Here is a 26,376-nt window from a genome sequence, read left to right on the forward strand (position 1 = left end):
ATATCAAAGTCATTCCCTGCATCCAGTTCTTTTGTGACTGCATCATAGTATCCAATCAAGTTGGTCAGGTAAGACCTCCCCTTAACAAAACCATGCTGTGTCCGAGCTATAACTGAAGTCCTGTCTAAATGATCCTGCAGTGCTTCTTTAACCAGTGCCTCCATTAATTTTCCTGGAACAGAAGTTAAGCTCACAGGTCTATAATTACTTGTGTCAACCTTTGATCCTCCTTTGTGAATTGGGGTCACATTTGCACATTTCCAGTCTATGGGTACCTCCCCTGAGTCCAAGGAAGCTCTCATAATTATGGCTAAGGGTTTGCTTACTTCCTTTGCTGCCTCCTTTAATATAACTGGATAGATCCCATCCACCCCAGGTGCATATCTGCCATATATGGCAGATATGCACTGAGATATGGTCTGAAATGTGGCATCACCAAACAGATAACAAGCTCCTTCAAATAAAACAGAATCCACAGCTTTGGAGATCCAGTTCCTGATTAAACAGGCTTGCTAGAGCACAAATTGGCCATACGCATCTAACACACTTATTTTTACTGCTAGGTGAAGATCCTCCACTTTGCTCGCTTTGTAGTACCACACCTACTGTGAAGCATATTATCCGGATTATCCAGTCCGGAGGACTTTTGCTACTTGGTTTCTTCAACAGAAACAGTTCGCAAATGCTGACTTCCAGCGGAATCGCTGTCCACGTGACCTCCCGTTCAACGTCCTCTACCGCATGACGAAGGCATTTCGAACCCTGCAATGCTATGTGATTCCGATTCGTCTTTGTGCCCCCTACACCTCCTGCAAGTTTGTCGCACTGATAGTGAATCACCTTGTATATATGTATATATATGTATATATATGTATATATATATATGTATACGTATATATATGTATATGTATACATGTGTGTATATGTATATATATATGTATATATATACATGTGTGTATATGTGTATATATATATATATATGTGTATATATATATATATATAGAAAATTATTTTAATGTTATGTGCAAATCTTTAATTTAACTTATGCTAATAATGAAAATACCGTGTACCCTGGGAGCGATGTATGTTGAATAAAGGGGGGAAGAACGGAAAAGAGTAACGTTATAAACAAAGTGCGAATTTTGAAAAATGTAAAATTTGAAAAGAACGAAAATAGAAATAGCAGATTATTGAAAAGAACGACCAAAGTAGGAATAGCATTGCAGTATCTTTCATAATTTCTGTGTCTTCTTCAGAGGTCATCCACCTAAATTATGAAAAAGAACAGCAATACTCTTACTTCTGTTTCTGACATGTTCTGTATGTCAAAAAAACACGTGTACGCGGACACGTTGTAAAAAATAATTTAGAATATAAATTTTGAAAAAATAAAATACAAGTTAAGCAAAAATATTATTCCAAAGTATAACATACAGAACATGGATGACCTACTGGTAGCTATAGATTTGTAGTTGCAAGCTAATAATCCAAAGGGTTTATTATACTTATATCTTACTTTAATATGACTGGGACTAGTATTTGGAAGTAGATGATTATGCTGATTTACAATTTTACTGATATTTATGTTATCCATGATATGGTTGTTGAAGTTCAAAATAATAATAGAATCTTTATCATGTGTTGTCGAGCTTATGTTTTTAAGATTAAATTTACAAATATCATTTATTATATGAAAGAGATGTTTGGATTCGAATTTGAAAGTGCGTATGAATTTGTGCAATGCTTTCAGTATACTGTGTTTAGTACTGAAAAGTAAATTATGTATATCATTTACATTTATAATGTTCTTATCCCAGTTTTTAAGTGTGACTTCGAAATCACCTAAAATATTACTGTGTTTGTTGCTAGTATTTTTAGATTTATGAGTACGTTTGTGAGGGTTCCTATGGAACTTTATTATATTAAATTTGTCATATATACAACAATCTGCTAAGTTATTGGTAATAATTTTATGGTTGAATTTATTATTTAGACCATATGGGTATAATGTTTTTAATTTTAACATAAATATTTCCTCTTGTTTAGTTCTAATATTAGCGTTATTAATCTGTGCTAATATGGATATGTATATATTGTTGAAGTTGTGAGATTGAAAATGCATATATTCTATTTCTTGTTCTATATTGTTAATATTTCTTTTTAAGTAGTTATTGATGTCAGATCTATGCTGATTAATTCTTACGTGTAGCTTATTGCTGGTTTGTCCGACGTATTTTATATTACATGTTTTGCAGGTTATGAGGTATATAACATTACTAGTTTTACAAAAAGTAGGTTTTGATGCATCATTTGTAATATGTTGCGGGTGTATGCAGGGACAGGTTAAACAAAGTTTATTCTTGCAGGTGTTAAATTTAAGTATATGGATCCCATATTTATCTAAGTTAGAAGCATTATATGCTGATGTGCTCTGACTTGTGTGTGTTAAATGTGTATGTTCAGAGTTACATCCGTGTTTCGGAGTACAGTACAGAGCATGTGTACCCGGGGTCAAGTTTATCCTACTCTGCCCATGTAGTATTTTGTCAAAGTTACCTGATTCCATTCATATAAATTGCATAAAAATTACATTAAAATTAAAATTTAAGTTACAATAATAATTAAAAGGATAACAAAATAAATAAAGTGTATGCGCAACCAGAAGTAAACTGTATTTTCAATATCGGGATAAGAAGGTGAATATATTGCAAGTGAAAATCGAGTAGAAATATAAAAAATGTAAGTGAAGGTGTATATAAGCTGTTCTAGGCGGCGTGAGCTCAACCTGGATAAAGCTTAGGATAATAATTATGAATAAAAATTAAAATTAAGTAAAGAAAGAAAATGGATTTGAATTTGAATAGAGATAAAATGGAATATCAATAATATGAATTATGGATCAGGGACACTGCAAGAGCAAAGGTACCCTACAACCATAATGTATATATAGAAAATTATTTTAATGTTATGTGCAAATCTTTAATTTAACTTATGCTAATAATGAAAATACCGTGTACCCTGGGAGCGATGTATGTTGAATAAAGGGGGGAAGAACGGAAAAGAGTAACGTTATAAACAAAGTGCGAATTTTGAAAAATGTAAAATTTGAAAAGAACGAAAATAGAAATAGCAGATTATTGAAAAGAACGACCAAAGTAGGAATAGCATTGCAGTATCTTTCATAATTTCTGTGTCTTCTTCAGAGGTCATCCACCTAAATTATGAAAAAGAACAGCAATACTCTTACTTCTGTTTCTGACATGTTCTGTATGTCAAAAAAACACGTGTACGCGGACACGTTGTAAAAAATAATTTAGAATATAAATTTTGAAAAAATAAAATACAAGTTAAGCAAAAATATTATTCCAAAGTATAACATACAGAACATGGATGACCTACTGGTAGCTATAGATTTGTAGTTGCAAGCTAATAATCCAAAGGGTTTATTATACTTATATCTTACTTTAATATGACTGGGACTAGTATTTGGAAGTAGATGATTATGCTGATTTACAATTTTACTGATATTTATGTTATCCATGATATGGTTGTTGAAGTTCAAAATAATAATAGAATCTTTATCATGTGTTGTCGAGCTTATGTTTTTAAGATTAAATTTACAAATATCATTTATTATATGAAAGAGATGTTTGGATTCGAATTTGAAAGTGCGTATGAATTTGTGCAATGCTTTCAGTATACTGTGTTTAGTACTGAAAAGTAAATTATGTATATCATTTACATTTATAATGTTCTTATCCCAGTTTTTAAGTGTGACTTCGAAATCACCTAAAATATTACTGTGTTTGTTGCTAGTATTTTTAGATTTATGAGTACGTTTGTGAGGGTTCCTATGGAACTTTATTATATTAAATTTGTCATATATACAACAATCTGCTAAGTTATTGGTAATAATTTTATGGTTGAATTTATTATTTAGACCATATGGGTATAATGTTTTTAATTTTAACATAAATATTTCCTCTTGTTTAGTTCTAATATTAGCGTTATTAATCTGTGCTAATATGGATATGTATATATTGTTGAAGTTGTGAGATTGAAAATGCATATATTCTATTTCTTGTTCTATATTGTTAATATTTCTTTTTAAGTAGTTATTGATGTCAGATCTATGCTGATTAATTCTTACGTGTAGCTTATTGCTGGTTTGTCCGACGTATTTTATATTACATGTTTTGCAGGTTATGAGGTATATAACATTACTAGTTTTACAAAAAGTAGGTTTTGATGCATCATTTGTAATATGTTGCGGGTGTATGCAGGGACAGGTTAAACAAAGTTTATTCTTGCAGGTGTTAAATTTAAGTATATGGATCCCATATTTATCTAAGTTAGAAGCATTATATGCTGATGTGCTCTGACTTGTGTGTGTTAAATGTGTATGTTCAGAGTTACATCCGTGTTTCGGAGTACAGTACAGAGCATGTGTACCCGGGGTCAAGTTTATCCTACTCTGCCCATGTAGTATTTTGTCAAAGTTACCTGATTCCATTCATATAAATTGCATAAAAATTACATTAAAATTAAAATTTAAGTTACAATAATAATTAAAAGGATAACAAAATAAATAAAGTGTATGCGCAACCAGAAGTAAACTGTATTTTCAATATCGGGATAAGAAGGTGAATATATTGCAAGTGAAAATCGAGTAGAAATATAAAAAATGTAAGTGAAGGTGTTTTTTTGACATACAGAACATGTCAGAAACAGAAGTAAGAGTATTGCTGTTCTTTTTCATAATTTAGGTGGATGACCTCTGAAGAAGACACAGAAATTATGAAAGATACTGCAATGCTATTCCTACTTTGGTCGTTCTTTTCAATAATCTGCTATTTCTATTTTCGTTCTTTTCAAATTTTACATTTTTCAAAATTCGCACTTTGTTTATAACGTTACTCTTTTCCGTTCTTCCCCCCTTTATTCAACATACATCGCTCCCAGGGTACACGGTATTTTCATTATTAGCATAAGTTAAATTAAAGATTTGCACATAACATTAAAATAATTTTCTATATATACATTATGGTTGTAGGGTACCTTTGCTCTTGCAGTGTCCCTGATCCATAATTCATATTATTGATATTCCATTTTATCTCTATTCAAATTCAAATCCATTTTCTTTCTTTACTTAATTTTAATTTTTATTCATAATTATATATATATATATATATATATATATATAGTACAAACGTTACCCCTACAGTAGTTTGCTCCAATAACACAACTCTGCATTTTGAGAAAAATGTGCTGTTTTCTCACAAAAGTATTTCTGAATCATTTTGCAATGCTGATTTCAAAAATGACTTCCGTTTAGTTCCATCACCTCCAGTTTCTTCAAACATCACAAAATAAAATTTGATTTGTCACAAATTTTTATTAATTTTGGCAGAATTTGTGCATTGAAATTATAACAAAATGTCACCTTTTCCAGACTTTTAAATTTAAATACATGTTGAAAACACTATTAAAAAGGGCAGTGTGGTAAAAAGCCCACCAAACACTCACCTCTCATTTTAAAAACTGATCTACAATGGGTTAAATTTTTGTTTCTTTGATTTTCTTGTAGACCCTTCTACGTTACAGTCTCTCTCTTCAGCATCCAGCAATAGTCAGCTATCATGTTGACATTCCACCTCCCTTGGTAACTCATCTCCATGTCTTTAATGTCCTAGTGAAACCTCTCACCCTGTTCTTCACTAACACTTCCTAAATTTTCTGGGAAGGAAGTAGTCAATGTGGGAGTGTAAAAAATGTACCTTGACACTCATGTTGCAGCCCAGATTCTTGAAATTTGCCAACATATTTTCAACTATATTCTTGTAGTCTGGATCCTTTTTGTTCCCTAAGAAGTTCTCAACAAGATCTGAGGCTAATCCATGCCTGTTTTTCTCTTTTATTCATAGTTCCTCATCACTTTGTGAATTTCGGGTCTAACAAAAATACATTGTTTTAGCTTCTCGTGGGTGATTGATGAGAATTTAGTACAAAAGGTAGTTGAAACAGAGACCCCCCCCCCTCCTGAGGTCTCTGTAAACACAATACACATTAACTAAGTAACAGTCGTCACAGTGGTTTGTAGGCTCCTGTTAAATCTTGGGAATTGCAAATGGCATAGCTTTCTTTTTACGATTTTTCTACAATCTCAATGCTTTAACATAGGTTCAGCAAACGTTATGTGGAGCCCATTGTTTATCTTGGTCACCGAGTTTCACTCCAAAATAAGCACAATATACATTTTTTACAAATTCTGTAATGTCGCGTGTTTGCTTGAGGACTATCTGTAATATCATGTCTTTGCTAGATAACCTCCACAAATATAGGCTTGACGTAGCCCAGTGGTCAGGAGTGAGAGTGCATAGCACGCGTTCCTTGAATGGACCGGGGTTCAAGCCCGTGACTACTAAATACGATAAATATTTGTATTGACGATTTATTGTAAACTCAACTGACTTGGTTGTCGTGCCGGAGTATAAACAGGAAAAAAAAAATATATATATAACAAAATAAGTTTAGATTGTTCAAACATTTTACTCACTTTTCAGCACAAGTTTTACCTGATAATCTCAAAAATAAACTGAGCTCACTCGGATAAACACTGCTGCATGGAGCTCTCTAGATCATGAAACAAATGACTGAAGGCACCATTGCCAACGTGTGAAAATTTACTTTACAAATTCACAGCATTTACTTCTGACCTTGATACATTCAATAATACAACTCATGACATCAACTTAAGTCATTTGTGAAGAAAAGGTACACAATAGAAAAAAACGAATAACATTTCTGAAATCAGCATAAAAAAAACTGAGATTTTTTTTTTTTTTTTTTTTTTTTTAATGAAAACCCCAAACACGAGAGGTATTAGAACTGATAGTATTTAGTACCGTGCTTGGGTTGGAGGTTGAGAAGATGAAAGAATATATTTGTTGACATTAGACTTGAACTTCTGGACTGTAATTTTCAGGAAATATGTATGAAGGAAGATTGTTCCAGAAAACGGCAGTTGAATGAATAAATGAGGAAGATGAAAAGTTGGTTCTGTAAGTTTGAAGTTGGACAGTAAATGGATGTTGGCTGTTCGCAGCACATGTTCAGACTGTTTTGAAAGAGAGAGCGGGAATTATAGAAGCCAATTCAGAAGAATAGTGCCCATGGAAGTATCTGTAGAAAAAGGCATGCAGCAGAAACAGTGCATCTATGAGACAGAGAGTGGAGAGACTGTTAGAGAGGAGTCATTAATTAGCTTAACTTCCCTCTTCTGAATGGAATCTAGAAGCCTGAGACAGGTTTTGGGGGCACCACCCCAGATGTGGTTACAATATTCCATGGTGGGGTGGATTTGCGATTTGTAGAGTGCACAGCTGTTTGGAAGAAAAGTAATGCCGAGAGCGAAAGAGAAAACCATGTTTTTTAGATGCAGAGGAAGCAATATTTGTAATGTGCTTGTGCCAAGATAGATTAGAAGTCAGGGTAATCCCCAAAAGAGATATATCATTTTTCCTAGAAATTGGAATGTCACCAAAGATAGGAGCAGAAGAATCCTTTTTGCAAGATATAAGACAAGACTGAATTTTAGAAGGATTGAAATCAACTAAGTTGTCTTTGCCCCACTGGAGAATTACTTGGAGATCAGCATTTAAGGAATTGGTAGCAGATATTCGAGAAGTTGAAGCTGACTGAGCAGGGCAAGGTTTCTCAAAATGGAAAATGGAATGCAATGTGCTATCATCGGCAAAACTATGGATAGGATTTCCAATCAATGAAAGAAGATCATTAATATACAAGAGGAAAAGAGTGGGAGAAAGAACTGAACCTTGGGGAACACTTGCAATAGTGGAGAAGTTAGGAGACAGAGAGCCATCTGTCATCACCCTCAGTGAGCGATCAGAGAGAAAACTGGATAACCAATTACAAAAAACAGTTGGGAAACCATAAGATGGAGACTTGTTTAGGTGACCTTTATGCCAAACACAATTGAAAGCCTTTGAGATGTCAAAAGCAACTGCTTGTGTTTCACCAAACTTTTCCATTGAATTAGTCCATAAATGGGTAACATAAGCCGGAATATCACCTGTAGATTGACCTGACGGAATCTATACTGGCGGTCATTGATCAGACGGAAGGTTTCTAGGTTGTTTAAGAATTGGCGGTTAATAGATTTCTCCATTACTTTGGAAAGAGTAGAAGTAATTGCAATGGGACGATAATTGGGTGGGAGGGATTTGTCACCCTTTTTAGGAACTGGCCGGATATGAGCAAATTTACAAGCAGAAGGAAACACGCCTTTGGAATAAGAAAGTGAAAAAAGGCAGCAAAGAATAGGAGTAAGTTCAGGAGCACAGATTTTGAGAACAAGTAGAGAAATACCATCAGGACCTGACGCTTCCTTAGCATCGAGATTCGTCAAAATCCTTTTGACGGAAGACCACAGGAGGCATTGAATGGAGCGTGTTGGGAAAGGAAGGAGGTGTTTTACCAAGATCATTAATACATGAGTTGGAAGAAAAATGGGATGTCAGCAGGTCAGCTTTATCCTTGGCTGAAGTAACAACAGAACCATCTGGTTTTGACAGAGGTGGGAGCAGAGATGGGCAAAAGTTGTGGCGAATAGCTTTGGCAAGAGACCAGAATGCTCGGCTACCATTAGAGCAAGAAGCAAGTTTTCTACTCTTAGCCTGTTCAAAATCTAGTTTGGACTGATTAATGACTGCTTTACAATTGTTGCAAGCTTTGGTGTAGGCAGAAAATGAAACTGAAGAATTGGAAACAAGTCAATTACTATATGCAACATTCTTCTCTTGAAAAGCCTTAGCACATTTATTGGAAAACCAAGGTTTGATAAAGGACAAGATTTTAAAGTGGTGTGGAATAAAGGATTCCATTCCTACAAGAATAATTTCACTGACACGATCTGAGCAAACATTGACATCAGAAGTTTTGAAACAGTAATCCGACCAAGGAAAAGAAGAAAAGAAATTCGCAGGTCATCCCATTTTGCATTCTTGTAATGCCAAACAATATGAGGTTGGGAATAGCCATGAGATAAAGGTTCCATTGAAGAAGAGACAATCACCAAGTTGTGATCTGAGGTGCCTAAAGGACCACTCACTTTGACCGTGTAATTAGAAGTGTTGTTTGCGAGAAAAAGATTAATCATGTTGGCTGTATGGTTAGGATTGTCTAGTATTCTTTTAGGTAAAGGAGTTAAAAGCAGCCATTAGTTTAGAAACATCGAAAACTATGTAGAGTGTTTTAATATATTGCTGTCTGAAAGCAATCTTCACACATCTATCCCAGAAGTTTGACTTACTTTCAACTGTAAATATTAATGAGAAGTATCTGCTCTGCTCAGTTGCCATTTTTGCTGGACTTTCTGTGGACCTTCCTCTGCAACCAGTAAAGGGACCTATTAGATTTACCCTGTTCTTTCTTGTATTCACCTATGAGAAGAATCCATCCCTGTTCTTAGCTCTCTTTGCTGGTTCTTTTTCATAATCAGCTCTTGCCTGTCTTATCCCATTAGTGACTTTGTTGCATTACAATAGAAAAAAATGAATAACATTTTTGAAATCAGCATAAAAAAACTGAGGTAAAAGCAGCCATTAGTTTAGAAACATCGAATGCCACTAAAGTAACAAAGACTGAAGCATATGTGTACATGTTAGCTGTCTTTGGCTAAATGTGTAACTGATTATAACAGCAGCAACCTTAGACAGGTCTCTTTAAAGAAGAGTTTAGAAAATAGACATGAGCACTTTTCAGAGTTACCAAATTGAAAAGTACAACTAATCACTAGTGAATGCCACTGATGCATATCCAAATCGAGATCGTGATCGAAAAGAACTTTTGAAAGGAGTCAAATTAGTGAATTCCTCAAGAAAAGCACTTCCAAATTGCTGATTTTTGTTGAAAGCAATTCTAGTCAAACTAAGCAAGCTGATAATTCTAAGCATGTTATCCTCACTTATGCAGAAAGTTTGTTTGTGTTCCTTTCCTCTGACTTTAAGCAGTTTGCTAGTTTCTTTTTGTTTGCTAAAAGATCCGAACATAGCTCTTCAATCCAACTTACTTTGCATAACATACAGAGGTCCTTATTCCTAGATATGTTGAATGTCATGTGCGAATTTATTATATCAATAGTTTTTAAATTTACCGGTTTGGAAGTTGATACCATAGCAGACTAAATCAGAAGGATTGTTCTCACTTAGTTATTGGAGAGGGTCTAAGAGAGGAGAAGATTCAGTTCGTTTGTTCAGTGAGGAAGTGCAGTAGAGCATCAGTTATCCAGAATAATTGATGTCGGACCTCTTCCGGATAATCGAGCGTAAGGCAAGGTTAAATTTGTTTAATCTTACCTTACAATTAAATTAAATAATTAAGATAAAAAAATTATAAACCAATCACGGAAAACAGAAACATCCATCCAGGCATTTTTATACAAAATAGGAAAATCAGAAATATTTTTAAATGCTTTCGGTTTACCAATAACGAACATGGATAATGTGTGCATCCCAGTAGCATTTGCACACAGCAATTGTTACTTGCTCGTTTCTCATCTTAAAACTTGGTGCAGTCATTTCTCTTTTAGTGGCTAGGGTTTTTCTCGGTAATGAGACAGGCTTATTCCATAATAAGCCTGTCTCATCAACATTATAAACATTTTCTTTCTTATAATTTGCTATAACTGAAGCAAACTTACTTTTAAAGGACACTGCTGTCAATTCATCTGCAGAAAGTTTATTGCTCTGAATATCTAATTCATGTATACCATGTCTCAGTTTAAAGTTATTCAACCAACCTGTGCTCCCCTTAAAATCTTCATTATCTCTTAATTTTTGATTAAAATCCAGTGCTTTTTCACACAACATTGGGCAAGACACTGGTTCACCTAAACTTTGCTTCTGAAGAAACCACAAATAAAGTGCTCTCTAAAGCGGAATTTTCAGGTTTCGACATCATTTTTTTTCCCTGCTAAATCCTCCTTCACTATTCATAATCAACACAAATTCTGTTATAGCATTGGAAATCTTCTTGATGTTGTAAATTGTTGAAGTCCCCAAATTAAACTCTTTGGAGAGATTTCCTAAATTTTCACCTTTTCTAATTCTATTAATAATTTCTGTTTTTTTTGTTGCAAAGTGAAAACTACACATTTTCTTTTCATTCACATTTATTGTAAAAAAATTGAGAAAAATAATAAATTGCGCAGTTTCGGCTGATATTATTCTTACCATATCTGGAGCTAAACTAATCTGAAATTCACTCGTGGTTTCCAAGAAAACCCAGTAGTCTCTGTGATATTTTTTTACAGCACATTTCTGAAGGTCACATAGAATTCTAGTGGTCACAGCCAATAAAACAATAAAAACAATTTACAGTTTTTGGTTTATTGGGCTTTTTGTTTGTACAATCTGTAGGTAGTAAACTCGATATTTCGCTTATTAGAATCAAAATTCAGTTTTCAAACATGATCACTATAACCAACGCTTACTGTACTGCTGTTAAAAAAAAAAAAAAAAAAAATCAGCCTTTCAAATTATTTCGGATAACCGACTTTCTACTGTACTTCAGTGATGCATTTGATTACATAGTGCACAAATTTCATCATTTTGCAGTGCATCATTTTTAAATTTGAAATTTTTTGTGGACAAGTTTCTGGTACTTCTTGGTGTGATTAAAGATAAAGAAATAGATGAAGCAACAGGTGTTTTGCAGCACCATTTCTGTCACTTTCAGCATGAGAATCTACCAGATATTATTTTGAAAGAAGCAAGAATTAATGTATAGTGGCGGGTAAGTGACAAGAGCACAAGGAAGCATGAAATATAACATTGTTATGAGGAATTCTTAAAATTCTTGGCATTTTAAGAATTCCTCATAACAATGTATGAGTGTCAGAAAATATTTAACCAGGTTGGGGGTGGGGAGATTGAATTCAATCATTTCTTTCTGGTGAAGCTTTGGGAATGCTGTTGACAGTAAAGTGCCATTATTATAAACGAAAAAACTGACTCAAGAAACATTTCTGAAGAGGTGCAAACAAACATGATTAGTTGATGCCTAACAGACAATCTAGACAGAAATCCGCAGACAAAAATCCTAGGTGTGCTAATGTTTGAGAACATGCTGTACTGATAAATGTCCAGTGGCTCATTTTAATATGAAATGGGTATTTTGTCAATGAAATTTATTTCTGGTGTAGTGTGGAATTTACAAAAATCTGCATAATCCAAACAGTCTCTCCTGTTTTCAATTGCCTGGATCTCAAGCTTTTTTGTAGGTCAAAAGAGTTGGCAGTTGTGCCTGAATGGCATGTAGACCAGACATGAAAATATTTTTACAAACAGTAAGTACATTAAATAATTGACAGGATTGCAATCACAGAGAAACTATACAAAGGAGAACCAAAACAATAAACACACTTCCATATGTACTGAATGCTCTTTACCAAGTAAAAAAAATAAATACAATGTAACATAATGAAAAAAAAATATATATATACAAACAAAAAAATAAAATAGCTATATATTCATGCTCTGATCTCTGATTTTGAAGACAAAAGAAGAGGCATCATCAGCATAATCATGCTGATGGGAAGACCAGAATATGGCCAAAACAGCATAAGTCCATGGACCCATTCTGCCAGGTGTCAACAGTGAAGGCTGCTATTGTTAGTGTGGAGAATGTTTTTGTGGTGCACATTGGGCCTCTTGATATTAGCGAAGCAACATTTGAATACCACAGATTATCTGGAAATTGTTTCTAACCAGCATGTTCTTTTGTGATTGCAGTGTATCTATATGCAAATAGTTTTTATCAAACAAGATAATGCAGCATGTCTCAAGGCTAAAATTGTGCAGAACTGTTTTGGCTTAGTCATGGGATATCAATACATTAAGCACTTGTGGAATGAGGTGTAATCGAGCTTTTTAGATTAGTGATCTGCACCAAACCAATTTGTAACAATTGTGAGAAGCACTCGAGTCAGCAGGGACCAGCATCTCTGTGGCATGCTTTTGGCACCATATTGAGTCCATGCCATGACGAATTCAAACTGTTCTGAGGGCTAAAGAGGGACCCACTCATTATTATAAAGTAGGTTTTTTTTTTTTTTTTTATGAAAACCCCAAACACGAAAGGTATCAAAACCTATAGTACTTAGTACCGTGCATGGGTTGAAGGAGAAGTATGGGGGGGGATGGGGATGCCGGAAACTTTGCTCTAGAGACTAAACATGGGTTTCACCACTTCAAGCCTCCAATAAGCAAAGTGGTGGTATTTCGCCGGTTGATGAAAGTCATCTACCACCTACAAAGTTGAATCTAATAAAGCAGCCACTTGTGTAACTGCAGAGCCCATAACTGCAGCACTCTATAGATTGATGTACTGTATGAAGACGGTCCAAAGGAAATCTCATGCAGACCATTCATGTATTGTTGACCAAAGGAGTGAGAAGTGGATCTGAGATGCTGTCTCTCAGAACAGATATATGCCACAGTGGAGTAGCAAATGAGTATGCTGTAGAACATGTGGATTTATGATGTGTTTCAATGTTGGACCATGTGTCTTAACGCCAACACACTGTAGTCTATTCACAGAAAGGAAACAATCGTTGTAAATAAACAATAGCATGTGATTATCACATTGGCTTGTCAGAGACTCGAGGATTAATTGTACTCTGGATGACAAGTAATATGCCGGCTCAATTTGAATGAAAAATTAATGGTGTCTTCATGCAGCAAAGGATTATGCAGGAAGACCGGTCAGTCTGAATTTTCAGAAGTCTTGATTTTTCTCTAGTTTTCACATGCTTTTGTTTTCATGCACTGTTACCTCTCCTTTCTGTTAATATAGGTCAGCTATCGCAGCTAAATCCCACCCAAGTTATCCTGCTGGTGGCTTTTCACAAACAAGTGTGCTTACAGTGAACACTGGAGTGTTGTCATTCAACAGTAGATGACTGGAAACAAGTTGTATCAGGTATACCTACCTTTTTCAATAAATGGAATGCTCCTTCAGTAACAGTTTCACATGTTCATAGAATTGATAAAAAGGAGGTAGGCAGTAATATATAAATTTGACTGCCTGGTCCAAATAATTGCATTTCAGACTACATCATGTGGAAATTGTGTCTTGGTTTTTATTGAGATTGGTCCAATTATGAAATAACATCCAGCACGGTGATTCTGTGGTTAGAAACAGCTTGTTGCTGCAAGAAGCCAGGGGAGGCTGACAAGATTTGTGCAAGATAATAGAAAAGCTATTGTCAGCCAAATAACGACCCTGAACAACAGTGGTATCCAGAGAGGCATGTCAGAATACATGACTCATCCAGCATGCTTTTGTAGTGCCACAGGGATGCTGTATGAATTGTGATGACTGTATTCCCAGACTACCAAGACATCTTTCAACAAGACAGTGCATCCTGTCACAGGGTTTCCTTGATCTTGATCTGGTTTGGCACACATTCTAGTAAGTTCTCCATCCTCCTAGGGCCACTAAAATCACTTAGTTTCTGCCCAGTTGAACGTGAGTGGGTGTTGTGGAATGGGCCATTTCCACCTGGATCCGGTATCGAATCGCCGACCGGGCTAGCCAGGTGGGTCAATGCCTGCCTGGGAACCCAAAGGTCGCGGGTTCGAATCCCGCCTCGGGCTTGGATCAAAGTACTGCAAAAACCTTGGGAGGTGCACTATGGCCACAGAAGCCGATGCGCCAACAACTGCCAAAAAAAAAAAAAAAAAAAAAGTATCTAATCCAACACCCCACAACTGTAGGTCAGTGTTGGTTGACATGAGCTACCTTACCTGTAGACACCCACAGCACCTTGTGCAGTCTGTGCCATGATGTATCTAGACTGTACTGCCTGCTAAAGGTGGCCTACCCAGTTGCTACATAGGTGTTTCTTATTCAAAGCTATTTCATTGTATATTTTAAGAAAAATTGAATGCTCACTTATTTTATTTATTTATTTTTAATAAAAAAAATACTGAAAATTCACAATTAGTTAAATCATGTACAGTGCTATCACTTAGATATCCAGCCATATTAAACAGATGCTGCTAAAATTGATACTTATGTTTCAGCTACCTTTTTAGAGTTTTTGGGAATTTTGAAGTCATGATTAACTTCTCTCTTTCATTTGAAGAATCAGCCATTTTGATTTTTAAAAAAAATGTACGTTTCATTGTGTGCGTGTGTGTGTGAGAGAGAGAGAGAGAGAGAGAGAGAATTTTTATATGCAGGTAATCCTCACATAACATGGTAATTAGGTTCCTATAAAATCTCAAGTTGTGCGAAACCGTGTTATACAGGACTAAGAACCAGCACAAAAAGGCAGTTCCAAAAGCTAACAAAAATACATAATTTATTTAAAAATATCAGAAACTTAATTTTTATTAAAAATAGTAATAACTGAACAAATGTCTTATAACCTGTGATACATATATGTCAGATAATGTACGTTCATTTCATTTTCTTTCTCTTCATCGCTGCTAAACAAAATCAAACGAGAATGTTTGATTCTCTATTGCAGAATATCTTCACCTTCAGCATCTAGATTTCGTGTATCTTCTGCTCTGTTTTAAAAATCAGTAATCTGGGTTTGTTTGCTTTTGCTTGATAGATCTTTGTAAATTTCATGGTATAGAGCTAAGCATTTTTGAAGCTCCCTTTTGAACTTTGTGCTCCTTTCAGTTGAAGGATCTACATTCAAAAAATAAGGTTCTAATTGCTTGGCTAAGTTTATGCCTTCCTGTATGCTTTTTAGTGTAAAATTTGGAATTTCAGAATTTTCATCTGTGCTGTAATCCTCTGAATTTATTTGGTTTACCTCTGATGCCATTTCCACCAAATCCACTTCGCCAACCTCTTTTTCTATTAGTAATTCTTGAACGTCTTCAGTAGTCATATCATCCAAACCTTCCCTGCCTACCGAATTAGCAGGTCTACTATTGCACCGATTCCATTTTTTGCCGGTTTTACCATATTTCCTGAATGAACTGACTATGGCCATACATTTTTCCAACATGCATTTAATGTTGATGGTTTTACTTCTTTGAGCAGTAAAGCTATGATTCCGATACAGTCCACAATCGAAAAATGTTTCTATGCCTCCATCACTTCAATAGATTTTAATCAAATTTTTCTAAAATACATTGTAACAATTTTCTTATGTAATGAGTTTTAAAGGTAGATATAATGCCTTGATCTAATGGCTGAATTAAAGAAGTTTTATTTTGTGGTAGGAACAGTACTTCAACATTTGAATGACTTAAATCTTTTGGATGATCTCTTCAATAATAAAATTTTGAAATCTAGATTTTCTGCTTTAAATAGTTTTACACAGTTGGCACAAAACAAAACAATTTAGAAACCATTCTTTAAATAAATTGGCAGTTACCCAAGCTTTTTTTATTTGCTTTCCAATATACTGGTAACGCATTTTTATTTACACATTTCATTGTATGAGGATTAGAGGATCTGTAAACTAGCATAGATTTTATTGTGTAATTACTGCACATAAGTAATGTTATACAATCTTTTGATGCCTTAAAACCTAGTGTAGTTTTCTATGTTTTTGAAATGTTCTGTTGGGCATTTTTTTCCACCAAAGACCTGTCTCATCAGCATTGAAAACTTGATGTGTGTATCTGTGCTCGTCAATAATTTTTTGAAATTCCTCTGCATACTTCATGGCAGCTTCATTATCAGCTGATGCACTTTCCCCTTGAATTCTTATGTTATGTAATAAGAAGTGTTTTTTAAATTGCTCAAACCAACTTTTATTGACAACAAACTCCAGATTAACAGAAGATTCTGCATGTTCTTTTAAATGATTACAAATTTTAGTGCCTTTTGTTTAATTGCATTGCCTTCTAATGGGATCCATTTTTTACTTCTATTGTCAATCCAAATGCTGAGTGTTTTTTCCATTTTCTTGATTATTGGTGCTCGGGGCGAGCTGTCATATTTGTGGAAATTAAAGATCCTGCAGCAACAGCAGTTCTAATTTTCTGTCCATTTTTCTTTATGGTCCAGATTGTTGTTTCATTTAAATTTAAACCTTTTTTTGCAATGTATGATACTTTTACCCCTTTTTTAAGATGATCCAAAATTTATAAGTCAATTTTTTATGGTCTCAAACAAGCACAAGTTCATTAGAACAGAACCTAATGCAGGGATTTCCCAACAAAAAAAAAAAAAAAAATTATTGGGATTTCCCAATAATATGTATATATATATTTTTTCATAACAACTAGCGAGTCAACAGCAGGGATTCACAAAAAATACTTCTTTTTTAAGACGATCCAAAATTTGTATCTTTGATTCTAGAGAAATAACATTTCTTTTGAGCACTGCTTTTTTTACTTTCCTTGGGCATAATGTAGGGCTGAATTTTAATTCACGACAAAGTAATTATTCCAATATGGTTCTTAAGAACAAATTTTAGTAATACATATCCAGAAAAATTTAAAAACAATCAAATAAAAGCCAAAATAACGTTACAAAAGCCTTAAAAGTCACGAACTGCATGCTTCGAAGTCACAATTTTTTATGGTCTCAAACAAGCACAAGTTCAATAGCACAAAACCCAACACAGTGATTTTCCAACAAAATAAAATACGGAGATTTCCCAATAATTTTTTTTTTTTTTTTTGCATAACTAGTGAGTCAACAGCCGGGATTCACAAAAAAGAATGAATGTTTAAAAATTACATCCAGCATAATAGCAGGGTTTCCCTGCACAAAAGCAAAAAAATACTGTTATGCAAGGTTTGCTGCAATTCTCTAACCATGTTAGAGTGAAACCATGTTATATAAGTACTGTGTTATGCGAGGATTGCCACAATTTATCAATCGTGTTAGAACAAAACAGTGTAGAAGTACCATGTTATACAGGGGGGGGGGTTTGCCTGTATATATAGTGATCCTAAGGGGAAATTTTAGTTGGTTATCACTGCACTATAGTCATAGACAAATAAAATAGCTCTTTATTGCTGGGTTAGAACATACAACAGACCTTAAGACAGCTTCAGTGCCCTGGTGGATGAAGTCACTTGTCTTTCCCAAGGTGTACCATGGGAAAGGCAAGTGACTTCAGGTACTCATGCAGCTGGAGCATTTGTGAAAGGCACTAGCAGAGTTTACTTAAATATTTACAGACATTAAACTCTGTTCTTTCTTTTGTATCGGTGGTTGCTGAAAAAGAACGAAAAAGATATGCAACCATGAACACAATTATCTGGCCTACTTTGTATTCAAAAATCAGAAAAATCATTGCAAATATTTATTAAAATCTTCAACAGTGGATAATAGAAACAATTTCCATTTGTACTTTATGTAAGGAGCTCATGACAGTGAGTCTTTTAACTGTATGGCAGTTGTGGTTTGCATGGTTATCACTGATGGGCGGTTGAAGATGTAAAGGAAACTGCACAATGCAGTGGATCCCAAATGCATCTTGTCCTCCCTGCAGACCTCTGTGGTAGTGGGTGGTGTTTTTTTTTTGGGACTTTTTGTGGTATAATATGGATTCTGTAATTATTCTGGAGGACTGTCACCTGGAGGGCATTTTTGCAAACCAGATTCATCCCATAAATGTTGATGTTTTACCTGGATAGCAGTGCATTGTTCCAATGTGACAATCACTGTTTTTCTTATTCCTGTTTGAATCTGACCAGATCTAAAGGTCATTCTCAGACAGGAATGGAAAAAATTACTAGGGATTCTTATAGCCAAATCTGTGTTACACAGGTTTGTCACTGCCAGCTTGTCAACAGTGGGCCTACATTTTGTAATAGTTTGGGTAAGGTTAATGTATTAAATAGCTATTAACCAAAGTTCAGAATGAATGCATTATATACAAACATTAATATGTAATTTATAGGCGTCAAAAAGAGCTAGAAGCCAAGCTAATTGAAGAAGAAACGTCAAAACGAGTTGAGGAGATTGTTGCCAGAAGGGTGCAGGAAGAACTAGAAAAACGCAAAGATGATATAGAAAAGGAGGTTTTGAGAAGGGTAGAAGAAGCAAAAAAAATAATGGAACAGCAAATGTTAGAAGAAATGGAGAGGAGGCGGCAGTTGGAATTGGAAGAGCAGCGCAAGAAAGAGGTAATGATGAACTTTGAGCTTAATACAAAAGTGTTAGATTTATCACATATACCTGATTGGTGGAAGTCAATTATTTTTTTAAAATATAAGAAATTTATAATGCTTTGTAAATTCATGATTGCAATTGCAAATTATAATTGCATTGAAATTTACAGTAATTTTCTCTGTTAAGGAAGAAAATAGAATAAAATTGAAAGGGCATTAAAAACACAAACAGAAAATGGCTTATTTTATTCTTGTGCCATTCTCATATTCATCATTATCATAAAAGGATATGAGAATGATGAATAGTCCCCATAAATATAAGTGTAGAATAGAGAATTTGTAGTGGCTTTGCTTCTCATTGTGAGATGGATGCATTTTGTAGCAAACTTTATACCTTGTCTACTCTTAGTTATATAAGAAGATTGAAGTATTTGCTACATCATGTACACTGGAAATCATATTAAATATCTTTAAGAGTACTGAATAATTATATTCAAGGTTCATTCCATTTAAATAAAGGATTTTTTTTTTTTTTTTTTTTTTTTGTAAGAATAAGGAAGCCTTTTGTAAAAGGGATTCATGGTGCATTTTGTGGTTGGGGAAATAACAAGATGATAATTGCAACTTTTTGAGATAGGTGTTTTGTGATAAGCAGGGCTGATTTTGTGGGCAAAGGGGGGGGGGGATGTGCTGGGTGGGTGAGTGTTCCAGAACCTCATTTAAGCAGACATATATAGGTGCTGGTATAATAAAATACATTCTTATACCAATGAACCTTAATGTCCAAATAATAAAATATTGTTATTTAGATATGCTATTGTCTAAATGAAACCTTGAACTGCTAACAAATCAAGGTTAAATAATTAAGGAAAGTTGAATGGATTATTTTTTTTTTACAAAAATAGCATTGATAGTACTTCTATTATGAATTGCTTTTTATTTTTATAGCAAGTTTATGAATATCCTGGTATTTAAGTGGAATGCCATTCATAAGAAAGGAGCTTGCTTATGAACTTCAGTTAGGAATTCCACTTTGACAACCCAAAGTGAACTACTTAGATTCACAATTAGTTAAGTAGTTAAGAGGGTTGTCTGTCTTTTTTTCTATTTTTTTTGTGGAAATTCTTTCAAAATGAATTCTGACTTATACAACATATCGGTTGTCAAGTGATAATTAAATTATAACAGTGTGAAAAGTAACTTACAGTTGAATTTGGTTATAACAAGCATCAAGGAACCGGAAAAATTTCCTTGTTATAACTATTACTCAGTGTATTAGTGAAATCTACCTCCTATTTTATTTTATTTTTTTTTTTTTTTAAATTCTCCATAACTTGATAAAAAGATAGATACAAAAAACTAAAGAAATATTAGAGAGAAAAAAATAATATTAATATATACCTACATATTATTTGTATTAATAGGCTTGTATTCAGTTTTTAAATTGATCCAGCCAACCATTGTTACATACAAAATTATCACATCCAAATTGTTTAGCAAATTTTTCTGCTTGAGCATTCAAGATCAGACCCTCTATTGAAAATTCCAGCACTTCTTTGTGTAGTGAACCATTGAAACGATGCTTCATCGATGTTTGTAACCTCACACTTTCTAATTTTTTTTTTTTTTATGGTTATGATTTTTTCCAGTGCCCATATGTAAACGCATTTATTCTTCTACAATGTCAATACTGTTGAAGAGAACAAAGAAAACCTTTTACACATTTCAACATGTTTTGCACCACGTTAAATAAAATACATTCTTATTGTATTTTATCTAACTCACGAATAATTTTGACTTTTTTTGCGAATCGAGAGACACTTTCTTTTGTTAGTAGACATGTTTCTGAAGGAAGGGTTTGTTTCTAACTGATTTTACTTTAAAAATGACAGTAAAGTGATCTCCACACAAAGTTCTTAGAAGTCCCGAAATAAATTTATGGTTCAGTGAATACAAGACAATCTGTAAATAGGGTAATGTATCAAGCAGAATGCCAATGTATTATTGTATAGCCCCTGCCCCTGAAAGGACAAAGTCATAAACCGGCGGCTAATCCGATGTGTGTGGGCATAAAAGCTAAGTTGCTCTTTTCATTTTTGTCTGTTCCAAGAATTCCGTTTTTTCGACTACCCAAGCAATTAAGAATGTTTGCATAGTTATCAAAATTTGTATGGTATGTCTGTATAGTACACTTGTTATAGCAGTGGGCAATTGTATGGGAAAAGACGTAAATTAAAATCATTATGGCTTTTTTTTACTCATTACATATGTGATCTCGCTATTTCCGTGCTCATTATAACCAAGTTCAACTGTATTTAATTTAGAGTATTCAGATTTCAGATTTGTTTTTGCATAATTTTCAATAGTTCATGCTGCCTAGATATTATTTATCTGAAAAGAGCTCTGCAGTCTCTCTCTCTCTCTCTCTCTCTCTCTCTCTCTCTTTGTGTGTGATCTATTGATAGCAAGGTTTTTTTTTTTTTTTTTTTTCTTGTGTTTTATTAAAATTTTCTATGGGAATTTATGTACTTTGCACTATATGTTCAAATGAATAAGAGACATATTAAAATATGTACAATTAATAATAAAATTATTTAAGTAAATGAGTTTCAGGAATGAGAACAAATGGGCCTGTTGTACTGGGATCCATGGTAAATGATGATTAAGTGTTAGCCAGTAAAATAATTACAAATAGATACTGAATATCTTTGATTACAAATAGATATTGTAGCTTTCGAGACAAATCGTGCCTCTTTTTCAACAGAAAAATTGAAACTTAATTATTCTAACGGACACAGTTATGCGTGCAGTGAGTCATGCAAGGGCACGAGGTAGGTCATTCAATCATTAAACTGGTGTTCATTGTTGCTGCACGGATGTGAGCAGTTTTTCTCCAGTGCTTTTCAGGAATTCTTTTATAAATTCAGAATACTAGTATGGTATGAGGTAAGTTGTACATTTAAGTTAAAATTCAGCATAGGACCCCTGTATTCAGAACCTCAATATTTGGAAGGACCTAAAATCTGTAAGGTTCTTAGCAAAATCTGAAAACGATGCTATATTATATGACAAACTTAGTTTTGTACTACGTGCGCATTGGTGAAAGGCACTTTACTTGTAATGTGCCCTCCTGTCCATCACTTTTTGCAGGTAAGCATTTTGTTTTCACTGTTCATTTAGCAGAAAAGAATTTTTGTTTACACTTTGTCAGGCAATTTTCAATAAAGAATAAAAAACCAGCTTTGAGTGAAAAAGGGCTGAATTTATTAAACTGTGTGATGTTGGTCAAAATTCATCATGTCAACCACTGGTAAATGAAGTTGGCTTTTGAGTGAAAAGTCACTTTTATTAGAATTATAGTCTTACTTACTGCATGGAAATTTTCTCCAACACTCGGGGTTTACTTGAAAATGAAGGAACAAAAGTTAAAAGCTAGGTATCCGCTTATGCTGTTTCTGTTGGTAAGCAGAAATTGCCACATGACATGGTGACAGTTTGGTTATATCACCTAACAGTCTTGACTTTTTGTGTGTAAAACAGTGGTCCAAGGGTACACTCTATATGGAGGAACAAAATCAAATGTGTGATATCCTTAATAGCAAGCGTGAAGCGCTTGCAGTTCCAACCAAAATTAGAAAGTCATTTATCACCTGAACAATTCAATTTTTTGCATTTTAATTTTGTTTTTTCCATTTTTTTTTTTTTTTTTTTTTCATTACATTTAAAAAGAAAAAAGAGTTGCAGCATTTAGGTAGTACTTTTTACAAAGGGTACTAGGAAAGTTTTGCAATACAGCTTTGTTTATTTAATTTTTTCAAAGTAATTTCCTCTACATTCAATACACCTCTCCATCCTCTGAAACCAATCTTTAAACCAGTTCTGCCAAGTTTCACTAGGGAGTAAAGCACACTCGTTGTCCCAAGCACGTAGAAGGTCCTCATCACTGGAAAACCGCCTCCCTTTTAGCTTCATTTTCACATGCGGGAACAGTACGAAGTCGCGGAGAGCAAGGTCTGGACTGTAGGGAGGGTGCTCGAGAAGTTTCAGTCCTGTCGTGGTCAAATATTCGGTGCAGGCTTTGGCGCAGTGAGCTGGAACATTTTCGTGGTGGAGGTACCAGGTGTCCATTCTTGACTTTGGCCGCAGGTTCTTCATAGATCCAATGACTTTAGGCAGGCATTGTTCAGTATACCACTTAGCTGTGACTGTCTTCTGCGTGTCCAAAATGACACGTTCCACAATTCCACTCGATTTGAAAAATACAGCTATCATTTTCTTCTTTACAGATCGGGATTTTCTGACAATTACGGGTGTGTCGTCATCATCAAAGATCCAAACTTTGTTTTGAGCCTTGGTCGGCAGATCGTAATAGTACAGCCAAGTCTCGTCACCTGTCACGATGTTGTTCACATACCGAGATTGTCCCTTATCAAACTTTTTTAACATCTCCCGGCACCAAGTCACACGTCGTGTCATCTGCTCTTCAGTCAGTTGATGCGGCACCCAGAGAGAACAAAGTTTCTTCACGTGCAAATGATCTTGCAGAATCGAACGAATTGCTGGTGCATTTAGGCCCAAAGTATCCTCTATCTGTTGGTAGGTCACTCGCCTGTTTTCGTCAAGCATTTTCCTCACAGCAGTAACGTTTTCCTCCGTAACTGACGTTTGTGGCCTTCCCGGCCTCTCAGAATCCTCCGGAGTGAAATTTCCCCTTTGGAATTCTCTATACCACCTGAATATCGTTGTACGATGTGGACAATCATCATCTAGTGCAAGAGTCATTTCTTCTAAGCACTGGTCTATGGTTAAACCACGCACGAAATTATACCGCAAAACTGTCCTTATCTCATTTCGTGACCACGATGCCATCGCAAGCACTTTACACTCTCACTACTAATGAATAACTGAGCCCATCGACTTGGCGCGGCGGCTACTATGCACGTATGAACATGTCTCAACATGCAGCAACAAGCAGCTTCCTGTGATTCATTGTTGCGTCATATTGCAAAAACTTTCCTAGTACCCTTTGTATGTGTGAAGTGCTGTAATCATCTCTTGCAGAGTATACAAAATGATATATTGAGATGGCTGAATGAATTTTGTTGGACAAATGAAACTGATTGCTTTTTAGATGTAATTAGATCTGATCTTCTGGTGTAACATTTGAATTTGAGTGGGCACTTGATCCCGACTGCAATCATCGTTTGGAATTTGTGGACCATCCATCTAGAGCTAGGGGTACATTTTTTAAATCACTTGACTTATATGTACCAACATGTCACAGAAAGAAAGATTTTGGTAGTCAGAGGTAAGGGCAAGAGTTTTAATTTCAAGAAAGGGATTACTGTAGACTTAAGGAGGTTCTCAGAGTCCATCATTTGGGCCAAAATTATATGCATGAAAGTACAATTGAACTGTGGGGTACTTTCAAGACACTTCATTAAGGAGTGCCACATATGGGAGATGCAAAGCTGGATGAAAATGAATTTAGTGAGCCCAAGAGAATAGAAAAATGCAGTGTGTAACAATTACATGATTATGGAAACTCAGATTCATATAATAATTAATAAGTTGATTTGTAATAAAACCACAGAGGGCATTAAGCAAAATTGAGTATAAGAAATCATTAGCTGCGAGAGCCAAGAATATAGACAAGAAGTTTTATTTATATGTGAATACAAAGAGGAAAAGAGTAAATAAGATTGGTCCTTTGCACAATGGAAGCGGCAAGATCTTAGATGAATACTTTGTACTACTTTCATAGTAGAAGTCCATTTTGGAATGTGGGAAATTGTGCTGATATACCTTAGCACTGTAGGATATGTGATATTGATTTTACAAAAAATTTAACAGATCTACTGAGCAAATGGATAAGGCCCCAGATACTGGTTTTTACATGGGTACATTGAAAGAAGCTGCCTTTGGAGTTAATTATGAGACCCTCTTTAGTAACTATTGGCTGGTCAGTTTAAGGGACAGAGAAGGTTATGGAGTGGAAATTATGGTCAAAGATGCATTACAAGATCATCTTGCAAAGTATAATATTCCAAATGGATTGTAACATTTGTTTGCCCAACCTGATAAACTAATGTGATATGGTCACACAAGAGTTCGATGAAAGAAACAATTTTGATGTTATGTCCTTAAATTTTAGCAAAGCATTTGATACAGTTCCATATGGGAGTTTTTATACAGGCCAGAGCATATTGGGATTAAGGGTAAAATTCTTATGTGGGAGCACAGGCAGCAGAGATTGAGTCTTGAGAGAGTGGGCCAGAGTTATAAGTATGGCTCCTTAAGGTTCAGCCCTAACGCTACTCTTGTTTCTTATAATTGCTGGATGGTAACAATGAGGGAATAAAGGGCATGATGTTAATCTAGAGATGACATTGAAGGCTTGGAATTATTAAAGATGCAAGTTAGGCTGATTGTCTCAAACCAGGAGTAGTATTGCATGACCTGAAAAAGCCCTATAAGAAAATATTTAATTCTGATAATTCACTGTTTAGAAATTAGTAGTTGTTACTTTTTTTTTACCTTTTTAATATGGTCTTTTGTTTGTCCATTTATAATTTTCACTTTGTATAAGCTGAAGGGGCCTGTGAGACTAACATTTGTCATTTAGTGAAACACTGCTTTTATCTGAGTGGCATGTTTTCTACTTTCCAAAAGCCATTGTGAATGTAGAGTGTATCATGACAATAGAATTGAAACTTCAACAGAGGGGAGAAAATAAAGCTACAAATCATCACAATTTACAATTTTAGGAAAGAAAGGAATGGAACTGATGTAGTTGGACGAGTTGTGTGCTGTGTACAGTATCATTTGGAATACGGTAAATGGGTCTATGTGTTCTTTTCTTAACTAATGAATTTAGCAGGTTGAAATATGCAAAGAAAACTATTCATAAGAAAAGATAAAATTGATTTTGGATTAAACATGGGCAGATAAAGTGACATACTGGCGTTATTTTTATATTTTGGTCACACAGAATTTTTATGTAGTAAATGTCATTAGAACCTTGGGGCAAAAATAGAAATTTATTATTATTTATTTATTTTTTAATTGACACGTTAATTTCAAAGTGTTTTTTATAAATATCAGCTTAATTTGTTTGTGTGTTGGAGTAATGCAGAAGTTTTGGGTAATTATTGTCTCCACAACCTTAAATTTGGCAGACGTTAATTGTTTCAAGTTTCTATTTTATGTTACAAACATTTTTCTGAAAATATAAGTATAATTAATAAACTTTTTT

The 26,376-nt window shown here is 34.5% G+C and overlaps 1 protein-coding gene across 3 annotated transcripts in view; it reads left to right on the forward strand.

Moving 5' to 3' along the window:
- The window catches only part of LOC150091128 (arginine and glutamate-rich protein 1-like), a 178,913-nt gene that overhangs the window by 48,215 nt on the left and 104,322 nt on the right, over window positions 1–26,376 (forward strand). For all 3 annotated transcript variants that reach the window (XM_090374399.1, XM_090374389.1, XM_090374410.1), the window contains one exon: window positions 18,911–19,136. In XM_090374399.1, the coding sequence (XP_090230525.1) occupies window positions 18,911–19,136 (226 nt within the window). The remainder of the gene's footprint in view (window positions 1–18,910; window positions 19,137–26,376) is intronic.

The sequence above is a fragment of the Mastigoproctus giganteus genome, chromosome 1 (genome assembly GCF_048544385.1).
Source record: "Mastigoproctus giganteus isolate SK-2022 chromosome 1, ASM4854438v1, whole genome shotgun sequence".
Lineage (NCBI taxonomy): Eukaryota > Metazoa > Arthropoda > Arachnida > Uropygi > Thelyphonidae > Mastigoproctus > Mastigoproctus giganteus.